We start from the raw sequence: 19,103 nt of genomic DNA, 5'->3' as shown, positions 1-19,103 counted from the left end.
AGGCGTACATAAATCACGTGAAAGTGACATAAATTTGCATATAAATGCGTGATGGTGGGGATAATGCGGAAGAAGATGCTCCTGTGAACATGAAATTCACACACAAATTATCATGCTGATCCTGTGATCATCGCGATGGTGAAATTTCAACTGGATTGTGTGATCAATCAATTGCCTTTGATTTCAGCGAGGAAATTTGCATTGAGCGGATAAATACTCTGTGAAGCATATATTGTTATTTGGACGCAATGTTTCCATAGTGCCAATAGCATTGTGTACAATATAAACATTGGAATATTGCTAGTTGGGGAAAGTCGTATTGAAGTATTTTATGTACGCATAGCCATGTGTGAGTCTATTAACGTAGTATTTCCTAATTAATTCCTTATGTTTCTCCCCCTTCGCACATCATTGATCTTATTGTTATCCACAGACATTTTTCTGCCATCATAATTAATGACTTGCTCCAGAGCATATGCAGAAGAATTGAAGAGAATGACCGCACTTTAAGAGATCTGGCCAGAAAGTGGGAGAGTTGGATAATCGCAAGGGAAACACTGAGAGAAATATAGAGTGTCTCCGCAATGATTGTGTGGGGAGAATTGCCTGAGAAATTAAATCACAAAGTTCAAGGGCGCACGTGAAATGGTGTGAGAGAAATCCATATTCTGTTGACATTCTTCTGTGGGCGCCAAAAATGGGCAATTGGCAGCAATTGAGTACGGAGTCGCAGACCTTTCTGGTGGGCGCCAATTGTCGCCTTTGCCCTCCAGCACACCTGTATTTGCGGTCCGGTGTATTGAAAAGGAGGGAATTTTCGCACAAATCGGCCCACACGAGCTTACATGGCACTCGCAACTATTTACATTTTACCCTTTTCCGTGTGGAACAATTCACCATTATATTTCGCTGCCAACAATTGCTCTTCTCACACCATCACGCGAAGGCCCGGAAACATGAATGATTTCTCTTTTTGCTCACCCAGAGGAGCACAGAAAAAATCGGACTAAAGTGGCGCTCGGGTGGATTAAAGGCCTCCGACAGCGCGGGGGTGCTTTAATGCGGGAAAAGTGATTTCACTGGCGTTCGGCTGGCGAGATGTTATTTAGGCCACAGCACTACACCGAACCGTGTTACATAATTCCGTGTTATCTCTGCACAAATTACTATACATTGCGAGTGGCGTTGCGGGGTTAAAAATCGCCCTCGAGCTTTAAAGAAGCACTGCATGCACCACTCCCTTTTCCCTGCGGCGGCGGCGGGCGCGAGACAATCAGCTACGGAGCTCGGAAAAATTGTGTATCAAAATAGACGAGTCCTGCTCTGGGTGGGGGCGGGCGGAGAGCAGTGGCAAGGAGTGTATTTTTATTGCAAAAGTCTCACACAGCGTTCCCCTTGCGACACGATCACAGTCATGGACCATTCTGAACTGAGCGGAACGGCGGGCCGCTGGTGAGCAAGAGTCCTCGGTGAGAGCAGATGCGTGAGATGTGCTGGGAGAAAGGAAAATTCGGAAAATGTTCAGCAAATTGTGCTCAGGCGGAGGGAAAAGCCATTGAGAGATTACATCTGAGTCAAAGAGCGTGGGAGAAAAGCACACTCGCGCGCTCTCAGCAAAGCTCTCTCGCTCTCAGCGCCGCTCTCGCCACTCGTTGCGACATAAGTATGTTCGAAGCATGCATATGCAAAGCAGCATTTATACGAAAATTAAATCAAATGTCTGAATAGAATATGCACTTTCTCTGTACATATAGCAGATGTGCAATCTTCTCTGTCTGTCAGAGATTTCATTTCGCACTAAAGCAAGCACAATATTGCCACACAGAGCTTTGCACTGCATATGTCCTCAAAGTGATGCATTTTAAAGGAAATTCTTCAAGTATATATGAGTAAAGTTTGAGAGGGCATAAATTCTCTCTTCAGCCTTTTAACCTTGGTCAAAGGGAAATTGCTATCTGCTGAGAAATATTCATAAACTATTTTATGTCTTTGAACTTGTTGTGAATTTTACGCCAATTCATTCTCGGCAAATTGCAATAAGTTTGAAAAAGTTAACAAAGGGGTGGAAAACAAAGTGAAATTTGCATTCCTTTGCAATTTTTATCTCTGTTCTATTTCTCTGACAACCACTGTAATTGCTAATGAGGCCTTTGAAATAGAAGCTCTGAAGCTCTTGTGTGCTTAATAATAACTTTGGTGAATCGATGCTCAGGTGAATTACCAAAATACATCATTATACGTGTATTATGTTTAAATTGAAACTTACTCCAAATGACCGGTAATTAAGTAAGTCTTAAGCAAACATTAATCGAGTAGTGAGTTGCCCTGCAAGTGAGAAGAGAACATTAGGAGCATATATGTAACACAAGTTCTCTGCGTGAGTGTAAATTTATTATGAATTTGTAACTCGGTAAACTAGATCAATATCAATGTGTGAGAGAAAGCGATGGATAGCATGAGGAAGTCTCCCTTCTTTGCCCGGGAAAAAGCACGCTTTCCAGCGCGCGCATCTGAGATGTGACCTTCACTTTGAAGAACATTCTAAAGCGTCCAGTGCGAGGATATTGATTTTGAGGGGTTGGTGTGGTGTAAAATAGATGATGAAACTTTTCAATGTAATGTGTACGATGTATTATGACGTGCTGTGGGAACGGAGACATCGGGATTCTCATAGAAGTTGTTAATAATTTAAAGTCCCTGTCCTGCCCAACGCTCAGAGCGCTGCAGTGGACATTTGTCATTTCCAGTTCAACACTTCTTGAGGCTGGATGCTTGTTGACAGACGCTCGGTTCGATTTTCTATCTCTGAGAATTCTAGTGTCTCAGGTTCACGATTACCCAAGAACCTGGATAAGTGACTAGTGGCACTGATTTCCTGATTGAGGAAAGGTTCTAGCGACAAGATGCAAGTGCAGCCGCAGAAGTTTCAAGGCCTCGTGGCCGATCTCTTGCCCAACATTCGCCTCATGCAGGCGTTTGGGCACTTTCTCTTCAAGTTCGTGTCTGGACCTGTGATGTTCCGGAAGATCTACTCCTTCACACACCTGTTCCTGCTCCTCTTTCAATTCATCACGATCATCCTGAATCTGGCCTTCACGGCGGGTGATGTGAATGAATTGACGGCCAACACCATCACCACGCTCTTCTTCACCCACAGCATCACCAAGTTCCTCTACTTTGGCATCAACTCCAAGAACTTCTACAGGTGAGAGAAATCCCAATTTGCCATCGACAGCGAAAACTCACATGGCCGCTTGTGTGCCCTCAAAAGGACCCTCAACATTTGGAATCAGTCCAACACTCATCCTCTCTTCGCCGAGTCCGATGCTCGTTACCACTCGATTTCCCTGGCAAAGATGCGGAAGTTGCTGTCGCTCATCGTGACACTCACGCTGATGTCAGTGGCAGCCTGGGTCACGCTCACGTTCTTCGGCGAGAGCGCGATGCACATGCTGAACAAGGAGACCAACGAGACCATCACCATCGAGATTCCCAGACTCCCGATCAAGTCCGTCTATCCGTGGAACGCAATGTCAGGCTACAAGTACATCCTTTCCTTCGTCTTTCAAGTAAGATATCCTCCAGCTTCATTGCCGCCATGATTTTCCATTATAGTTTCATGAGCGCGCCATTCAAAGGCGCTTGCAGATATCGTAAATAACTCGAAAGTTCTTAATTTATTGCGTCGCTACGTGAGAGCACTCTGCTCTAGATGGAATTTCATATAACCAAAGCAATTTCATATTTTTTAACAGCTTTGCGAGCATCGCATCTTGGCTGGAATGTCGATTTAATTCGCTCTCAAAATAATGCGTTCTGCCATAAAGATTATCCTGTTGATACTATTGATTTTCAATTAGTCTTGCAAATGGCATTTTAAAGGAGAAGAGGATTCATGTGTAAATTAATTATTACATGTGAGGGAGTTCGTGTCGTGCTGGTGACAAAGGATTGTGCAAATACAAAGGGGTTTGTGTGCATATTTGCCTAAACCATAGATATAATTTTATTTCATCCACTCATGCTTAACCCAGTTGGAGTGGAAGTGTGTGTACCTTCCAAGGATGGGTTATCTAAGCCAACATATCTATTGCATCAGCAAATGCCAGTCTATGGAATGCCTCTCGACATTTTGTGCTGATCTAATTGGCGCTATTTCTCCACCCTCTCTAGGTATACTATCTCCTGTTCTCGCTGTTCCAATCAAATTTGGCCGATGTGCTCTTCTGCTCATGGTTGCTGTTCGCCTGCGAGCAACTGCAGCATCTGAAGGGCATCATGAAGCCCCTGATGGAGCTCAGTGCCACTCTGGACACCTACAGACCCAACACTGCAGCCCTGTTCCGGTCCATCTCGGCGAGTTCACACACCGAGCTGATAAGCAATGAAGGTATACATATAATCATACATGAGGTTGGCAAATGCTTGCGGTGCTCCCACGGGACCTTTTTACCTCTCCCACAGTTGAGAAGGATGTGACAGACTTGGATATCAGTGGAATTTACAACTCGAAGGCCGACTGGGGCGCACAATTCAAAGCGCCATCCAATTTGCAAAGCTTCGGCAACGGCACAAATCCCAACGGATTGACCAAGAAGCAGGAGTTGATGGTTCGCACGGCAATCAAGTATTGGGTTGAGCGCCACAAGCACGTCGTGAGGTAATGAAATAATTGCCGAGTCAAGTGTCTTAATGTTCGCCTTTCTGATTTATCACCACGCTCTCATGTCACATATTTAGCCTTTCCTTAATTTTTCGGGGAGTTTTCCATGTCACGGCTTAGGGAGGGAGTCGCTTATGACTTGCATGTTCTGTAAAGTCGTGCCTATTAAATATTCACTGGAAGTGCCACCACTTCAGACAAGCAGGAGTCAATCCGTGATCGACGTGGTGTTGCCCGTGTCCAATGCTCTTATGCTTCAAGTTTAATTCTTCGGATCTCTGAATAATTGATGCTGTCCAAGCGAAGCACTTGACGGTCGATATTGAATAACTACAATATCACAAACTGATGATTAGAAATATTATGTTTTATTCAAGGGATGAGTTAATTTAGGTGATTAGAAATTCTTTACAAAGACGAATGCATTTTAGATGCAGAAAATGATTTGCCTTAAAATCCGAAAGCGAACATTAATTTGCATGTTATTCTTGAGTGTGAAAAAAGCTTGAAATTTAAATCTGGCAATTAGATTTTTTTTTTGCCGAATGTGACAGAAATATGAGAAATTGTTGTATTCTTCATCTCAATAGTTCTCCAATTGCCTCATGGCCTGAAAGTTCAGTGATGAAATCAATACGTAGAGTATTACTGTACATCGTATCTGGCAAAAAATTAATTGCTATTTCTGGCATTTCTCGAGACGGTGTGGAATGCCTAATTAGTGAGATTTTGCAGTGGTGGCGGGTGCAGAATATCACCACGAAAATGGGTGCAAATATCTTCCTCGGGTGGCACGCAATCTCACTGTTATTGCAGTGGAGAGATGGGTGTTTTTTTTCGTGAAGTGAACTCATTAATTGCAAAGGTTATTTACACGCACTCGAAAATCGCACACACATTTCTTCATCACAGCACAGCAATACTCAATGAAGCGTGGATTTTCTAATACATCCACAGACTCGTGGCCGCCATTGGGGATACTTATGGCATCGCTCTGCTCCTGCACATGTTGACATCAACAATCAAGCTGACCCTTTTGGCTTATCAGGCCACCAAGATAAGCGGAGTTAATGTGTACGCCTTCTCCGTGATTGGCTACCTCGTGTACGCTCTCGGCCAAGTGTTTCTCTTCTGTATCTTCGGCAATCGCCTGATTGAGGAGAGCTCATCCGTGATGGAAGCCGCTTACTCCTGTCACTGGTACGACGGCTCAGAGGAGGCCAAGACGTTCGTGCAGATCGTCTGTCAGCAGTGCCAGAAAGCCATGACGATATCCGGAGCGAAATTCTTCACTGTGTCACTGGATTTGTTTGCATCGGTAAATATCCTTTGAGAGCTTTTTTCTGCTCATGCATTTCAATATATATTCAGCAGAGCTTTTCAGCAAATAGGATAAATGCGAATTTCCTCTGGCAAAGTTTTTTCATGCAACTTTAATTAGAACACAGCGTCGATTTGCTACAGGAAATTCCAGAACGCTGTGTGATAGTTGTGTATATTTTTAGAACTAATTAGCTATTAATGATGCGAAAATTGGATTATTATAATTGGAAATTGTGCGGAAAATTAGTATCGAATAATGCTACATATTTCCATGAAGTTTAGTAATTAGTAAATGAGCTCTAAATTTGTATTATATGTGTTAATTAATTGCGGTTAAATTGATGACAGGATATTCACATTTCCTATTATCCTTGTAGGTTCTCGGTGCTGTCGTCACCTACTTCATGGTGCTGGTGCAACTGAAGTAAAACTGGAAGATTTCTCTGTATTTTGTCTTGTGTATCTTGATGAGGAGGAGAAGAAAAAGGGATCAAATACGCTTTAAAGAAGAAGAAGAAGAGTCCACGAATTGGATGATAAATGGATATATATTTTCTGAGATAGTATAAGCAAATGGATGTGCTACCTGGCGGGCATTCACATTAAAGAACACACCACAAATTTGGCGTTTATATACATGTAACCTAGCCAGCACTCAGTCAAATAGCATTAATACAGATGCAAAGATTGAAATGATAGAAGAAACATGTATTTTTGTTAAATGTGTAAATGATATTTTGCAAATATATTGTTCTATCCGTGATATGTAAATGTGAGATGCTATATATTCACTGTCCGTCCAAGAATGGAGCTTTTATTGCGCTGAAATTTATAGGTGAGAGCTTTGCTCCAATCTGAGATTTATTGTGCGTGAAAAAGTTGTACAATTTATGAGATATATTCATCCACCTAATGGGACCCCAGCAAATCGCCAAACTTGCCATCATTTACATTTTCTTCGCTCGCAAAGTTCACTGTTTTTCATCCATTTCCATGCCCATATCGATAATTTCTCCGCATTTTGAGGAAGTGCTCAATAAAATTCTCCATACCGAGTCTATCGATTGTTGGCACACTCGGAAAAAAAGAAACCCACACACAAAGACTCTCTCGCGAAGTGCAGAAAAAGTTGTTTGTCTCCCAGTCTGAAATTGTGCAATATCTTCTCTTTTTTCGTTGAAAATATGAGAATTCACTGACTTTGCACGGATTCCTTGAAATGGCAAATGAGAGAATAATTTAAGATGACTGCCAGAATGAAGAAATTTGAATTTCGACACATTTTCTGCCCAAGGTTGAATGCTAATTATGCTAAATTTATTGTTGCATTGAATTTCATGTGTGTGATATTATCACGGGAATTGCAATTATTGTTGATTCTCAATGGAATAGCGATGATTCATCGTCGAAGAGATGTCCGTGTGATTTTGGGCAAAATTAGATGAATTTCCGCGCCGAAATCTGAGGCTGTTGTATGAAATACACATCGCGATAGCCTGCATCACGCTACAAGTACCTTTCTTACTGTTAATTAATGATGCGTTAATTACACGGAAATGATTGATTGTAACACTTGAATTGTGGTGAAATTGCCTCATACACTGAATCTATTTACAAATGTACACGGATTGTTTTGCTTTGGAGCTCAAATGCGCCAATGTGGTGTGGCTCAAGTGATTTTCTGCACTTAATGTGAGCAATTTCAATCCACTTGATGAACAGCATGACATTTAATATCATATTAACCGAATAATTGGCCAAAATTCGTGCAAAATGAAAATTTATATCGTGATTAAATGAAGGGTGGGTGTGTGTGTGTGTGTTGTTTTCTTGCCCTAGATTTCTCCTCTGGTGCGTGTAAAGTCCTTAAGGAGACATTAAAAAGTCGCAAACATTGTTTTGGGCGCGTTGTGTGCACGAGAGGGAAATAAGGGGGGAAATTTACAACCCACGATAAACTCTTGAAGGTATTTTGGTGCTAAATTATTTTGAAATAGAGACCCAACGACAAGAAATGGCTCATGGTAATGCTGAGCTTTCACAATGAGGTGCACACAGTGAAGCTCTTAAAAGCCAGAATGGGGTTTAAGATGGAGTGATTTGTTGGATATTCTACGGAAACACGACACTCTTGCTTATCACTGGAAAATTTGAAACTCCACTGAGACAAACTGATCGGATTGGGAGTTGAGATAGTGTAGAAAAAGCTATGATTTTATGGACTTTCAGTAAAAAAGAGCCTAATACGTTTCACCATTTGACAGTCTGTGCGACATATTCACATATTTTCAATCAACGAAACGCTTTTCCACTCACACGAGAGAAAAAAAAATCTGAGGGATATTCAGTTATGAGGAAATTTTTCTCCCCTCAGAATATAACGTGTGATGGCTTTTTGGTGGGAGAGAAATAACTTCCCAATATGTGATTTTTCTGTGGTGGCGAGAGAAGGAAAAAAGTAGCTAGAAAGTCACCCATGTTGCGTGTGAAAGAGTCTCGTTCTTGGGGTTTTATTGCAACATTCTATGACAAGCTATCCAATATATCCACAAATGCTCTGGTATAACCCTTCAGAAAATCTTTCACACACAGTGATTTACGCACACGAAATTGCTTCTTCGTCGTGCTCTTCTTTCTCTCCCTCCAAACTGGCAAGTAGAGCGCAAAAATTTTATTAATTACTCATTAATTTCCGGATCGGTAGAGAGAAGAAATGGCATTTTGCACGAAAATTTTCATTGAACTGAAATATGAACAATTCTTGTTGACTGATGCGAGCGCTGGTTCGTGGCTTTTTTTGTGTGTACCTGCCAATGAAGAGTTTAATGACGTCTTCTGGTCAATTTCAATTTCAGCTTTATGGAGAGAGACTTTGAGCGTTTTGTTTTGCTGAGCATCAAGTTCAATTCCACCGCCAAATCTCGCACTTCCCATCTCTGCGAGCTTCACTACATTTTCCCTGTGGCGCAAGTATGTGTGTTGGTGGGCGACGCTTTAGCACCTGTGTGGATTGGAAAGGTGCTGTATTGCGGTAGCGGTTTATGAGTCATAACACAAGATCGCGCGATATCCATCAGGAGCCACGGCTTTCGTAATTTCTGTATTTATTGCGATATACTTTACAATTACACTGAAAGAAGAAAATGAATAACAAAGGTTCAGAAAAAAAAGATTTCAAATCAAATTAAATCAAAAAGAGAAACTACCGGCCGCACTGCGTTCAAGACTGGTCATGTGATTTCTTCATTTGGAAAATTGGACGCCAAAGAACTGTGAATCCTCCTTTATTATGCTGGGATTCTCAGAGTCCATCTTGCCTCTAAACTTCACAATGCACGCCTTTTCCCTAAAATATGGGACGCCATTAGACAAATGAGCGAAATAACAAGTGTTTTTCTTGAGTGCTTTGCCCAAGACAAAAAAGAAATGGTTCATGTCGGAAATGATTTCTTTATTTTTTGCAAAGTTCACCTGCGAATTTCCCCACTGGAGAAATATGTATATATACATTCTGCAGAAGACGAGCTTGTTAGGCGGTGGACAAAATGCCAAGTGGAACAACGAAATGGGCTGCAATTAATTGTGTGCTTCTTCTCTTCTTTATTATTAATAATATTAAATAGCGGTACCGAAGTGATAAATATTGTGAATCGCTGTGAAGCAGTGTTCTCTCCTAATTTAATTAGAAATATTACAAGCACGGCTGTAACCAGGTAGTGATATAAAAAATATGAGTATCGCGTAGAATCATCCAGGCGAGAAGAGTAATTTAATGTACTTTCGCGCTGTAATACTTTAATATGTCTCCCACCCATTCTTGACGAGTCAAGAAATTTTGTATAATACATCGTGTACACCACTTACCTGGCTAAATTGCGCGCACACAGTGGCAGATTTTTACACTATCATCATTGGACTTTGTAGCTGTCTGAGGTGATGGGCGCCAAACGTATATAGTTGTGCAAGTTTCCAAGCAGTGCCAGTCTTCTCCCAACTACCAAAGTGGTTAACAACTTACACCTCAAGTAAGCAAGTGAAGGCGCGATCGCTCAGTGGATTACTCACAGCACCTGTGCTCCCCATTTGTGATCATTTACCAGTACTAATTACCATCCAATAAAGGTAAAAACCCAAAGGATTATTCTCTAAGATCCCACAGTGATTCTCACAGACTTACCCATGGGAATATATTGCTCAATTCCTCTTCGCAATTAGAAGAGATCGCGTCAGTTTTACTGGCAATTGCCCGATCGCCACGATCTGTTTGAAAGGAGATTGTGTGATGTGTGTACATTGTACAGAAGAAGTGAAACTCCAGCCAATGAGTTTTTTCCCTCCTCTTGGCCAACGTAATGCCAAATCATTCAGCGTCTTTTACAACATCCAAAGTTTCAGTCAATCCAATACACTATACAGAAATCTTGCGGCCAACAATACAGGCGAAAAGAAAAGTCGCGTGAAGCCATGTAGCTTTCTCTTTTGCATTGCATTAAATTTTTCATGTTGTCCAAGATAAAGTAACGATATTACACCGCCTGCCAAAGGCCATGATCTTACGTAAGATTCCTGGAACATTCAGCGTCTGCAAATGAATGGTAAATCCAGCAGAGAATCATTGTTTTTCCACGCTAATCTCGCTTACTCAGCAAAAATATCTTAATTCTAATTGGTCTGATGGAAATTCTCCAAATGAGCCTCACACTTTGATAAATTATCCACATCTCGTGTTGATCATATTCTCCAAATAATTATGTGAGAGTGAGACGAAAGTGGGTTTTTCCGCGGGACAAAAGGCACTCTTCAGACATAAACATGGAATTCTCCTCCAGCTTTATGCTCACTTCGTTCAATCGAATTGATGAATTGATTTTTGCAATAAATTGCCTACAATTCACTTTATTTCTCACGATGCAATATTAATTTATGCACAGGAAAAAAAATCTCAAGTGTGCACATAGACAGACAGCTTCGATTCAATTCTTAGCCAAATTGTGAATCACAAAAGAGGCCCATCATTGGATTCGCAATGTGCAATTACACGAGTTGTCGGAGGAATATTGAGTAATGATAAACAATTAAGCGAAGAAGCAACTCTATGCCCTAATTCAAGCAGACCGTGAAAGCTTAAACTTTTCCGGATACATTCACGCAACTCTTCAGATTTACAATGCTCCAGTTCATCGCGAAAAAATATGAGCATATCGGCAGTTGTGATCTTTCTTCTTTTCTGCAATTTGACAAAATCATATGCCTTGCGAAATGGCGTTTTCTAGTACTTGATCAATTTCTCTTTTTCTTACAACGGCACGAGGAAAGCCGCATGTTTCTTTTATTACCCCCCAGTTTTTCTGAGACCCAATTTAGAAAGTTTCAACTAAATTTGGATCATGCTCTTTTCGCCCCACTCGCGCGCGCGACGCGATATTGGGCAATTTCTCGTATATGAAGTAGAAAAATGATGAAATGACAAATCTTCAATAAAACACGTTAAACTTGAATATCTGTATTGAGCGTTACGACAGACGCTGAGCTGTTGTTGATGCTGGCGCGATGGGCAAAAAAGCATAAGCAATTTCTTCATCGTGGCACAACAAAGAGTCGTGGATCATCTGAAGATCATTTTTGGCGCGCAGAGTAAAAAGACTGTGTTTTGGAGCTTTAATCGCGATTTCACGGCCGAAATTGCCAAATTCTCAATTTATGTAATCACTTTGGTATCTCAATTGATCGACAAAGCTTAATTTGCATTATGACTTTGGCCCCATTGTGACCTTCGTGAGTCTGAAGAAATCTCCACGTGACCTTTGCAGATGACTCTCGTTCAGCCATCCGGAGATATGTGCGTGCAGATTCGCCAGGAGCTGCGTGAGCCTGACTCGCCCGATGAGATTGAGCGCGACATTGGCCTGATCCGTGAGTGGCTGGACAAACAGCCCCATTTGCCAAAAGACATGGGTAAGCGTCACACTCCGACTTTCAAGCACAATCACTTTCACTAATGCGCGCATCCAAATATAGATGACGGCCGTCTTCGGACATTCTTGCGTGGATGCAAATTTAGCTTGGAGAAGGTGAAGAGGAAACTGGACATGTACTACACCATGAGAAACGCCGTGCCGGAATTCTTCAATGATCGCGACATCGATCGGCCCGACTTGAAGGAAATCATGGACAACTGCCATATCCCACCCCTACCCGGACTCACGCCCAACGGCCGCCGCGTGACCATCTTGCGCGCCCTCGACAAAGACATCCCCACACCAAACGCCGCCGAAGCCATGAAGCTCGTCATGATGATCGGAGACATCCGTCTTCTGGAGGAGTCCGTCGGTGTGGCCGGCGATGTCTTCATCTTCGATGCCGTTGCTGCTTCCCCCAAGCACATACCCAAGTTCACCCCACAGATCCTCAAGAAATTCTTTATTTGCGTACAGGTAAGGAGGCCGCCGAAATTCTCTCCTTGCAGCTCACTAAAGCGCCTTGTCTCGCCCACAGGAAGCCTATCCGGCTAAAATCAAGGAAATCCACGTCATCAATGTCTCCCCGTTGGTAGACAGCCTGGTGAATTTTGTGAAACCATTCCTTAAGGAGAAGATTCGCAACCGTATCTTCTTGCATAGCAATATTGATGAGCTCTACAAATATGTTCCTAAATCCATGCTCCCTAGCGAATATGGTGGCGATGCTGGACCTATTCGTGACATCAACGGTGAGACACTTCAAAATCTCTCTCGCGAGCCTAATTTCTCATGCGCTTTTCGTGATCTTTGCAGAGCAATGGCGTCAGAAGCTGCGATCCTACACGCCATGGTTCAAGGAACAGGAGAATTCTAAAGCCAATGAATCCCTCAGGCCAGGTGCTCCAAAGACTGCTGACGACTTGTTCGGAATGGACGGAACCTTCCGCAAGTTGACAATTGATTAGTTATGTAGTGAAACAGCCCACATAATCAGATTATTAAATACTCCTGATGGGATGAATACAGCCACCAATATCACAAAACCTTCATAGATCCGAGCCAGAAAACCTTTTCATCGAACTCTTCAAATCACAACACACAACACAGAAACTGCAAAACCATCTCATAAAATGATTAGCAGACGAAACTTCCAACAAGCTTGTATATAAACTTAACACATGATGTTAGAATTAATCAGAAATTGTCACCCATTAATGCACCACATTTTTTGTTTATGATATCTGCACCCAACCAATTGCATAAATTTTTTATACATATTATACATAATACATAGATTATCATGTGATAATGTGTCGATTTCTATATCAATCCTTTTTTTGTATACGTAAATTTTTGTGACAGAGAATTTTGGAATAAAGATCTTAACCCGTTTCTCAAGGTATATTGCGCCAGTGTTTCACTTATGCATCGCCACGTGTCCGGAACTTGGTCAGCAGCGTGTAGTAAGAGAATGATGCTGCCATTGCCTGAAAGAGAAGTTTTCGCAGAAATTGAGTGAAACTTCACTAGAACATTTAGTTCTTTTGCAATGTGCTAAAGTCCTTGCGCCAAACCGGAAGATAATCTCATTTGACCACTTAACTATATTTAGCAGGTCTTTAAAATTGTACAAACTTTCTCATGCTGGAAATTGGATGGTAATTTTGTGGATAATGAGGGTGTAAAAAATCTCAATTAAATGCCACGAAACTCTTTCTCGCTGTCCTAATGCATGACTATTAATAGGTTCATTTGTAGTGAATAAATATACTTGTGGCAATGATTCGCATTTCTTGCGTGTAAATGAATAATTCATTCGACTTCTCAATATTAATTTGCATAATGATGAACACGTCACTTCGCCGAGAGCTGAGATATCTTATCCAACTCACTTTTTGTGGTCAGTCTGTGAGGCACATGACGTCAGGGAAGGTCATCGAAAGTACTTTTACTATTCACTTGCCTCTGGCTAATTAATTATTGGTTGGACATTGATAGGCGCATTTTGTGCTAAGCTGTGTGAGAAGCTGGTTTTATGAGGAAAATTCTGAATGTGACAGATTTGATTTTGTAACAACTTCCAAGTAAACACGCTGATGAGATTGCAACTCACGGATTTAAAGCTCTCGACGGTCAGCAAGAAGAACTTCCCGGCAGTGAGGGTGAAAGGTTTGACCGAGTTTGCCAGCATTATAATCAGGTCTCGCCTTATTGGTCCGCCGCAAGTGTACCAAGGGCTGCGAATGATGGCCTCATTGAGGCGAGTGCTCTGAAAAGATGGGTAATAGGTGAGATGGGCGCCTTCATTGATGGAAATCTCCCCTTCTGCTGAGATGCCTCTCACCTGATATGTCAGCATGTCGGCGTAGTAGCAGAAGAGGAGTAATTCCGACGTGGCTAAGCTGAGGTATTCAGCTGAAAAGGGGGAAATCGTCAGTGTTTTATCGTATTAATTACATCTCTTGGGGGCTCGAGGGTGATTATCTCACCTATTGTCACCATCTTCATAGCCGAGTTCTGGCCAGTTGTGGCTGTGACGGCCAAAAGGCACACAAGGAAGGTGATTTGAAAGAATTTCCCCAGATTATAGAAGTGATAGAAGTGTTCCAGCATGTGACAGAATTTAATTATCATCTGATGATGCTTTATGCACTCCTTCAGTGCCGTCACTAATTCATTATTGTACTCCATGAAGTAAGTGTCTCTCTCTCTCACTGTGTGCGACGGAATATTCGCAGTCACAGTGTCGGAAATCTGAGGGAGATTTTCCAGAATCTCACAACTTACATAATACTCATTTATCTCATCTCTGCTTCTGTCGATTTTCCTCTGAAGATTTCTGCAATTATAATGATAGCTGTTTGGCAAAGTTTGAAGAGACAAAGTTCAGATGAGATACTTTAGCTGCTCTTTGTGATTTCCTCTTAAAATCATTGCCGTGGATTGCAGATTCTTCAAACTGCAGAACAACATGTCGTACTGACCGTTCACAAGGGTTATCTTACTCATGAGCATGGCGCCCACATTCCCATATCCAATTCCCACGAGCACTTGGCCCAGCACTTGGCAAATGTAGATGATTTCGTACTGCGGACTCTCCTGAAACACAGCCAAGCGTTAAGCGGGTCACAAAGGAGGGCTTTAAATCTCACCAGTGCATTGAATGGGTACCAAGAGTGGAGCGGAAGCGCCCGAGTGCCGGTCAAAATGGGGGCAAACGCCCAGTGAAGAGTGCCAAAAGTGCAGCAAATAATCCAGACGTGAGTGAATCTGTTGGCTGCGCGGTAAGCTGGCTCCAGCGTGACATATGTAATCCCCGGCGCTGAGCGGCTCTTGAAATTGCCGTTGATGTACTCAATGAGCTCCGCGTGAGTCCCGTAGCGGCCTTGGAAGTACACAATGATGTAGTACGTGAAGACGTAGATGAGACTCGTGTTGAGGAATGGAGAGATGTCGTCCAGACTCTTTCCCCAGTTCACGTGCACACTCGCGATCTGGATGACGGCGATGTGGATGCAGATGAGTTGCCAGAAGCCGAAGTACATCCGGTTGAGGATGACAGAGAGGAAGGCGAGACGCTGAGGGAGACACTTGGTATAATCGATAGGGAACATCCCTACAATCTGCATGTACGTCAACTGGGTAAAGAGATAATTTTCGCGATAGAATGTCTTCGCTCTTTGATCTGACATCGCGACCAGGACTGCAACTTCACAGTTGATGAATGAATTCTCCTCGAGCAGAGCATTTAAATACCAGCAGAAATCTTTAATCAATCACAAAACTCCCTGGGAATGAAAGGGTGAAAGAGTATCTAATTACCGAGTATGAAAAGTGGCGGTAATATTTTATAACACCTATGAAAAGTTTCTCCCAAGACATTCTCCACATATTTATGGCAAAACAGCAATTTACACCATCACACATTGAAAGTTTATAAAAGTTTTCAACTCTTCCACTCGCTGTGGAGGTTCTCCAGTATATCTCCTACATTTATGTTAAATAAATAACACCTGACTTCGAGGGGCCTACACTTCATATTCCACATATTGTGCACGTCACACAGCACTTTCCCACTTCATTCACTACATTTACCGTCAATTAAAGGACATTTGTCACCGTATTTTTAATTATTCAACTATTTAAATTTGTTAGGCGGCAATTGAAATGATTCAGCTGATAAATTTCCCATTAACCACTCAATTTAGCGAGTATTTTGTCACTCGACAAAAGATAGCTCACAAGAGGGATTTTGCATTAACGAACAAACAGCAATTCCGCGGGGAAATTACATGAAATTGTTCAGCAGTGTGTTAATTATGAAATGAAACATATATATTGTTGTGATGCAGATATGCCACTGAAGCAAATGAATTTACATTTTTTATTCTGTAGTAATTTGCATCTTAGAAACTGTAGCATCACTCCTCGGCTCTTGGTTGAGAGTGATTATAATGAACACAAAGCCGAATGGTAATTAAATTTTTATGATTACAACCACTCGGAGGTTCTTTAAGTACTTGTTAAAGGTAATTTTTGTGCTTTCAAGCATCGTAATTTTCAATTACAACTTTTTGTCAGGACTTAAATAGACTTTTGGCAGTAAATTTAACCTATATATTTTCCATTAGAATAATGTTTTGTACATGAAATCTAAGCTAACTGTATTTACAGTGAAACTATTGCTTTGTGCTTTGTAGTCTTTAGTTAGTTTTCGAAGTGACGTGAGTGTTTCTCAGTCTGCACGAAAAGAGTGTCATTTGAAGTCACGAAACCTCTTTTAATTGCAATATCCGTAAGTTCTTGTTAATGAAATATTCTTCTCTGAATTCTTAGTAGCGTTACAGGATAAGATGCAAATTTAACGATAAATCCAATTGATTCATTCTACCTAATTCCGGTATAGATTGTGAACGAGGCAAATTCGCAATAGTAGGGAATTAATTGGTGAAATTGGGATAAAAAATTACTTCCTCTTGGATAGACAATTGGACTTTTCTTCTCTCCCAGCGCACAATGAATATAATCCAATTATTCTATGAAGTGGCTCCAATTTGCTCGGTGCTTTCCTTCCAGAACAAGACTCTTGAGCGGAAAAGTTGCCCATAGGAAAGTCTGGAGGAAAAGTAATGCTCATGACGCATATTTGTATCATTGGGGATATTTGGAGGAAATTGGTTGCTGATGCAAGATTGTTAAGTCAACTCAAGATGATAGAATTTACAGTTTAATCGATTAATTACCAACTAATTGAACTCGTAAATAATTTCCCGACTGGATGCTGATAGTGAGATAAAGTTTTAATTAGGTTTCGAGTGCCTCTGAAAGAGGTTCTTTCCCATCGCGCGGAATGCATGTGCATTTGAGGCGCTTGTGGAGAAGCCGGCCGAAGACGGCGAAGAAGTGGCTCCAAGCCGTGTTTCCCTCTCTCTGCGGTCGCTGGCAAAAAGCGTCTCGAGCCGCCGAGTCGGTGTTGTGCAGAAATAATATAACTCCAAGAAGTAGTCATTGACCAAGTCAGTTGATTCCCCTGCCTCGACGGAGCAACACCAGTGAGTCTTGTGCCTTTGGATTAACTCTCAGCTCTGCTTCCATCTTCGGTCCGGATCGTGATTCTGAGCTTGTGCACCACCAGAAGATATTTTACAGCACTCCATTAGTGGTGAAGTGATTAGTTCAAGGAAATCTCTCGTCAGAGATTTAATACAATTTCTGCAAAAATTCCTCTTTCGCGGGGAAAGTAAATGCAATTAATTTGAATTGAAAGGTTTCGAGCGCGGTTTTTCTCTCTGCAACATTTTCCACTAAAGGTGAGTTAATCTCCTGAGATGTGCGCCAAATAAGAGTAACCTACCTTTAAATATTTAAATGGTGATTGAAGGCTTTTGTTGTCTATCGATCTTATCGAGATGATTTTTGCGTGTGCGCTCAATTGTGAATTGAACCTTTGAAGGCAAGTGACGGTCTTGCATGGGTTTTTAGGTGAAAGGAAGGAATAATCGAGGTCCGGCCGAGTTTATCGATGCTAGAATGCCATTTGGCAATGTGGCAAATTGTCAATTGATTCGAATAATCGGCATAAGACAACAATTCCTCACAGTGGACAAATCAATTTTGTCGCCACGTGTTTCGCAAGTGGTAAAAAATGCTAATGAGTTTCACACTAGCATTTGCTAATTTGTGGCTAGAAGAGAATGTGGCTAAAAAGTGACCTCAAGATTGAACCCTTTCATCCTCCTTGAGCCGTCTATCACGGCGATCTTTCGCACAGCTCATCAGCCGATGAGGTCTTTGCACTTTCCATCAGCCAGTCACACATGCGATTGATTGCGAATAGCGATGTGACAAAAAGTGGAGTTATGTCGGATGCGAAGCTCACAAGACGCATCGCATGTATGTCGCACGAGAGACACTCATTAGGGATTTCCTTTTACACGGCCAGTTTGATGAATGGCTATTATATCACATACATATCTGTACTTGTTTTTCACACATCCACCAACTTCGCCCGATTTGTTTGCCGCGCGCAAACTGCACTCTTAATATTCCTTCACAATGTCGACGACTTTTCTTCACCTGCACACCACCACCAGATAACATTGGACTCCTCGCATTTTTACAGCTCCACGCACCAATGTTTCCCAATCATTTTGAAAATCAAGTTCAACATTCACTCTCTTGGACTCCTCGCGCTCGCCGAATGACATGTTGGTCACCCCGGAAGATTGATGTTATCAATTTACATACATTTCTCCATCCGCCCACGCATCTTTGGGCGACTGCCACCCTCTTTCCGATAAGTATTTAATCCCTGAGCACGTACCTGCTTTGATGGGGGATGATTCTCGTCCGACCACCCAATTGTGTGCAGGAACGTGAGAAAAGTTTCCTCCACGGCGCATCAATTGTGGGGCGACGGTCGCCCATTGTATTCAAAGAAGCCACACACACACCATATAAAAGAATTGATCCCTCGCAAAGCCCATATTGAATGGCGAAAGGATTCGAGAAATGCCTGCACTCTCATCGAACTTTCAGCGTGGAAATCTATTGTAGAACACTTTACTGTTTATCCAAAGATTGCGGTGCAAATAAGTAAACCAGATTTCTTGGAAAATCCCCAAAATTGCTCGTTTGCACTAGTGCTCTCATCTTCA

At 41.9% G+C, this 19,103-nt stretch overlaps 3 protein-coding genes across 3 annotated transcripts; 2 read left to right on the top strand and 1 right to left on the bottom strand.

Moving 5' to 3' along the window:
* The first annotated feature begins 2,748 nt into the window (after positions 1-2,748).
* LOC132258803 (odorant receptor coreceptor) lies at positions 2,749-6,757 on the top strand. The gene is made up of 6 exons (XM_059756286.1): positions 2,749-3,205; positions 3,272-3,569; positions 4,174-4,390; positions 4,465-4,660; positions 5,621-5,981; positions 6,364-6,757. The coding sequence occupies exons 1-6, from the start codon at positions 2,904-2,906 to the stop codon at positions 6,412-6,414; spliced, it is 1,425 nt and encodes a 474-aa protein (XP_059612269.1). The 5' UTR covers positions 2,749-2,903; the 3' UTR covers positions 6,415-6,757.
* A 3,189-nt stretch (positions 6,758-9,946) lies between these two features.
* LOC132258019 (alpha-tocopherol transfer protein-like) lies at positions 9,947-13,348 on the top strand. Its single transcript, XM_059755114.1, has 5 exons — positions 9,947-10,108; positions 11,797-11,941; positions 12,005-12,420; positions 12,482-12,695; positions 12,760-13,348. The coding sequence occupies exons 2-5, from the start codon at positions 11,797-11,799 to the stop codon at positions 12,909-12,911; spliced, it is 927 nt and encodes a 308-aa protein (XP_059611097.1). The 5' UTR covers positions 9,947-10,108; the 3' UTR covers positions 12,912-13,348.
* LOC132258511 (odorant receptor 83a) lies at positions 13,330-15,638 on the bottom strand. The gene is made up of 6 exons (XM_059755842.1): positions 15,099-15,638; positions 14,846-15,042; positions 14,436-14,785; positions 14,291-14,361; positions 14,060-14,215; positions 13,330-13,433 (listed from the first exon to the last, which is right to left on the bottom strand). Exons 1-6 carry the CDS (start codon positions 15,636-15,638, stop codon positions 13,368-13,370), a joined length of 1,380 nt encoding a protein of 459 aa, XP_059611825.1. The 3' UTR covers positions 13,330-13,367.
* Between the last annotated feature and the right edge of the window lie 3,465 nt (positions 15,639-19,103).

The sequence above is a fragment of the Phlebotomus argentipes genome, unplaced genomic scaffold, assembly GCF_947086385.1.
Source record: "Phlebotomus argentipes unplaced genomic scaffold, Phlebotomus argentipes genome assembly scaffold_4, whole genome shotgun sequence".
NCBI classification, from domain to species: domain Eukaryota; kingdom Metazoa; phylum Arthropoda; class Insecta; order Diptera; family Psychodidae; genus Phlebotomus; species Phlebotomus argentipes.
This window is presented reverse-complemented; position numbering and strand designations above follow the sequence as displayed.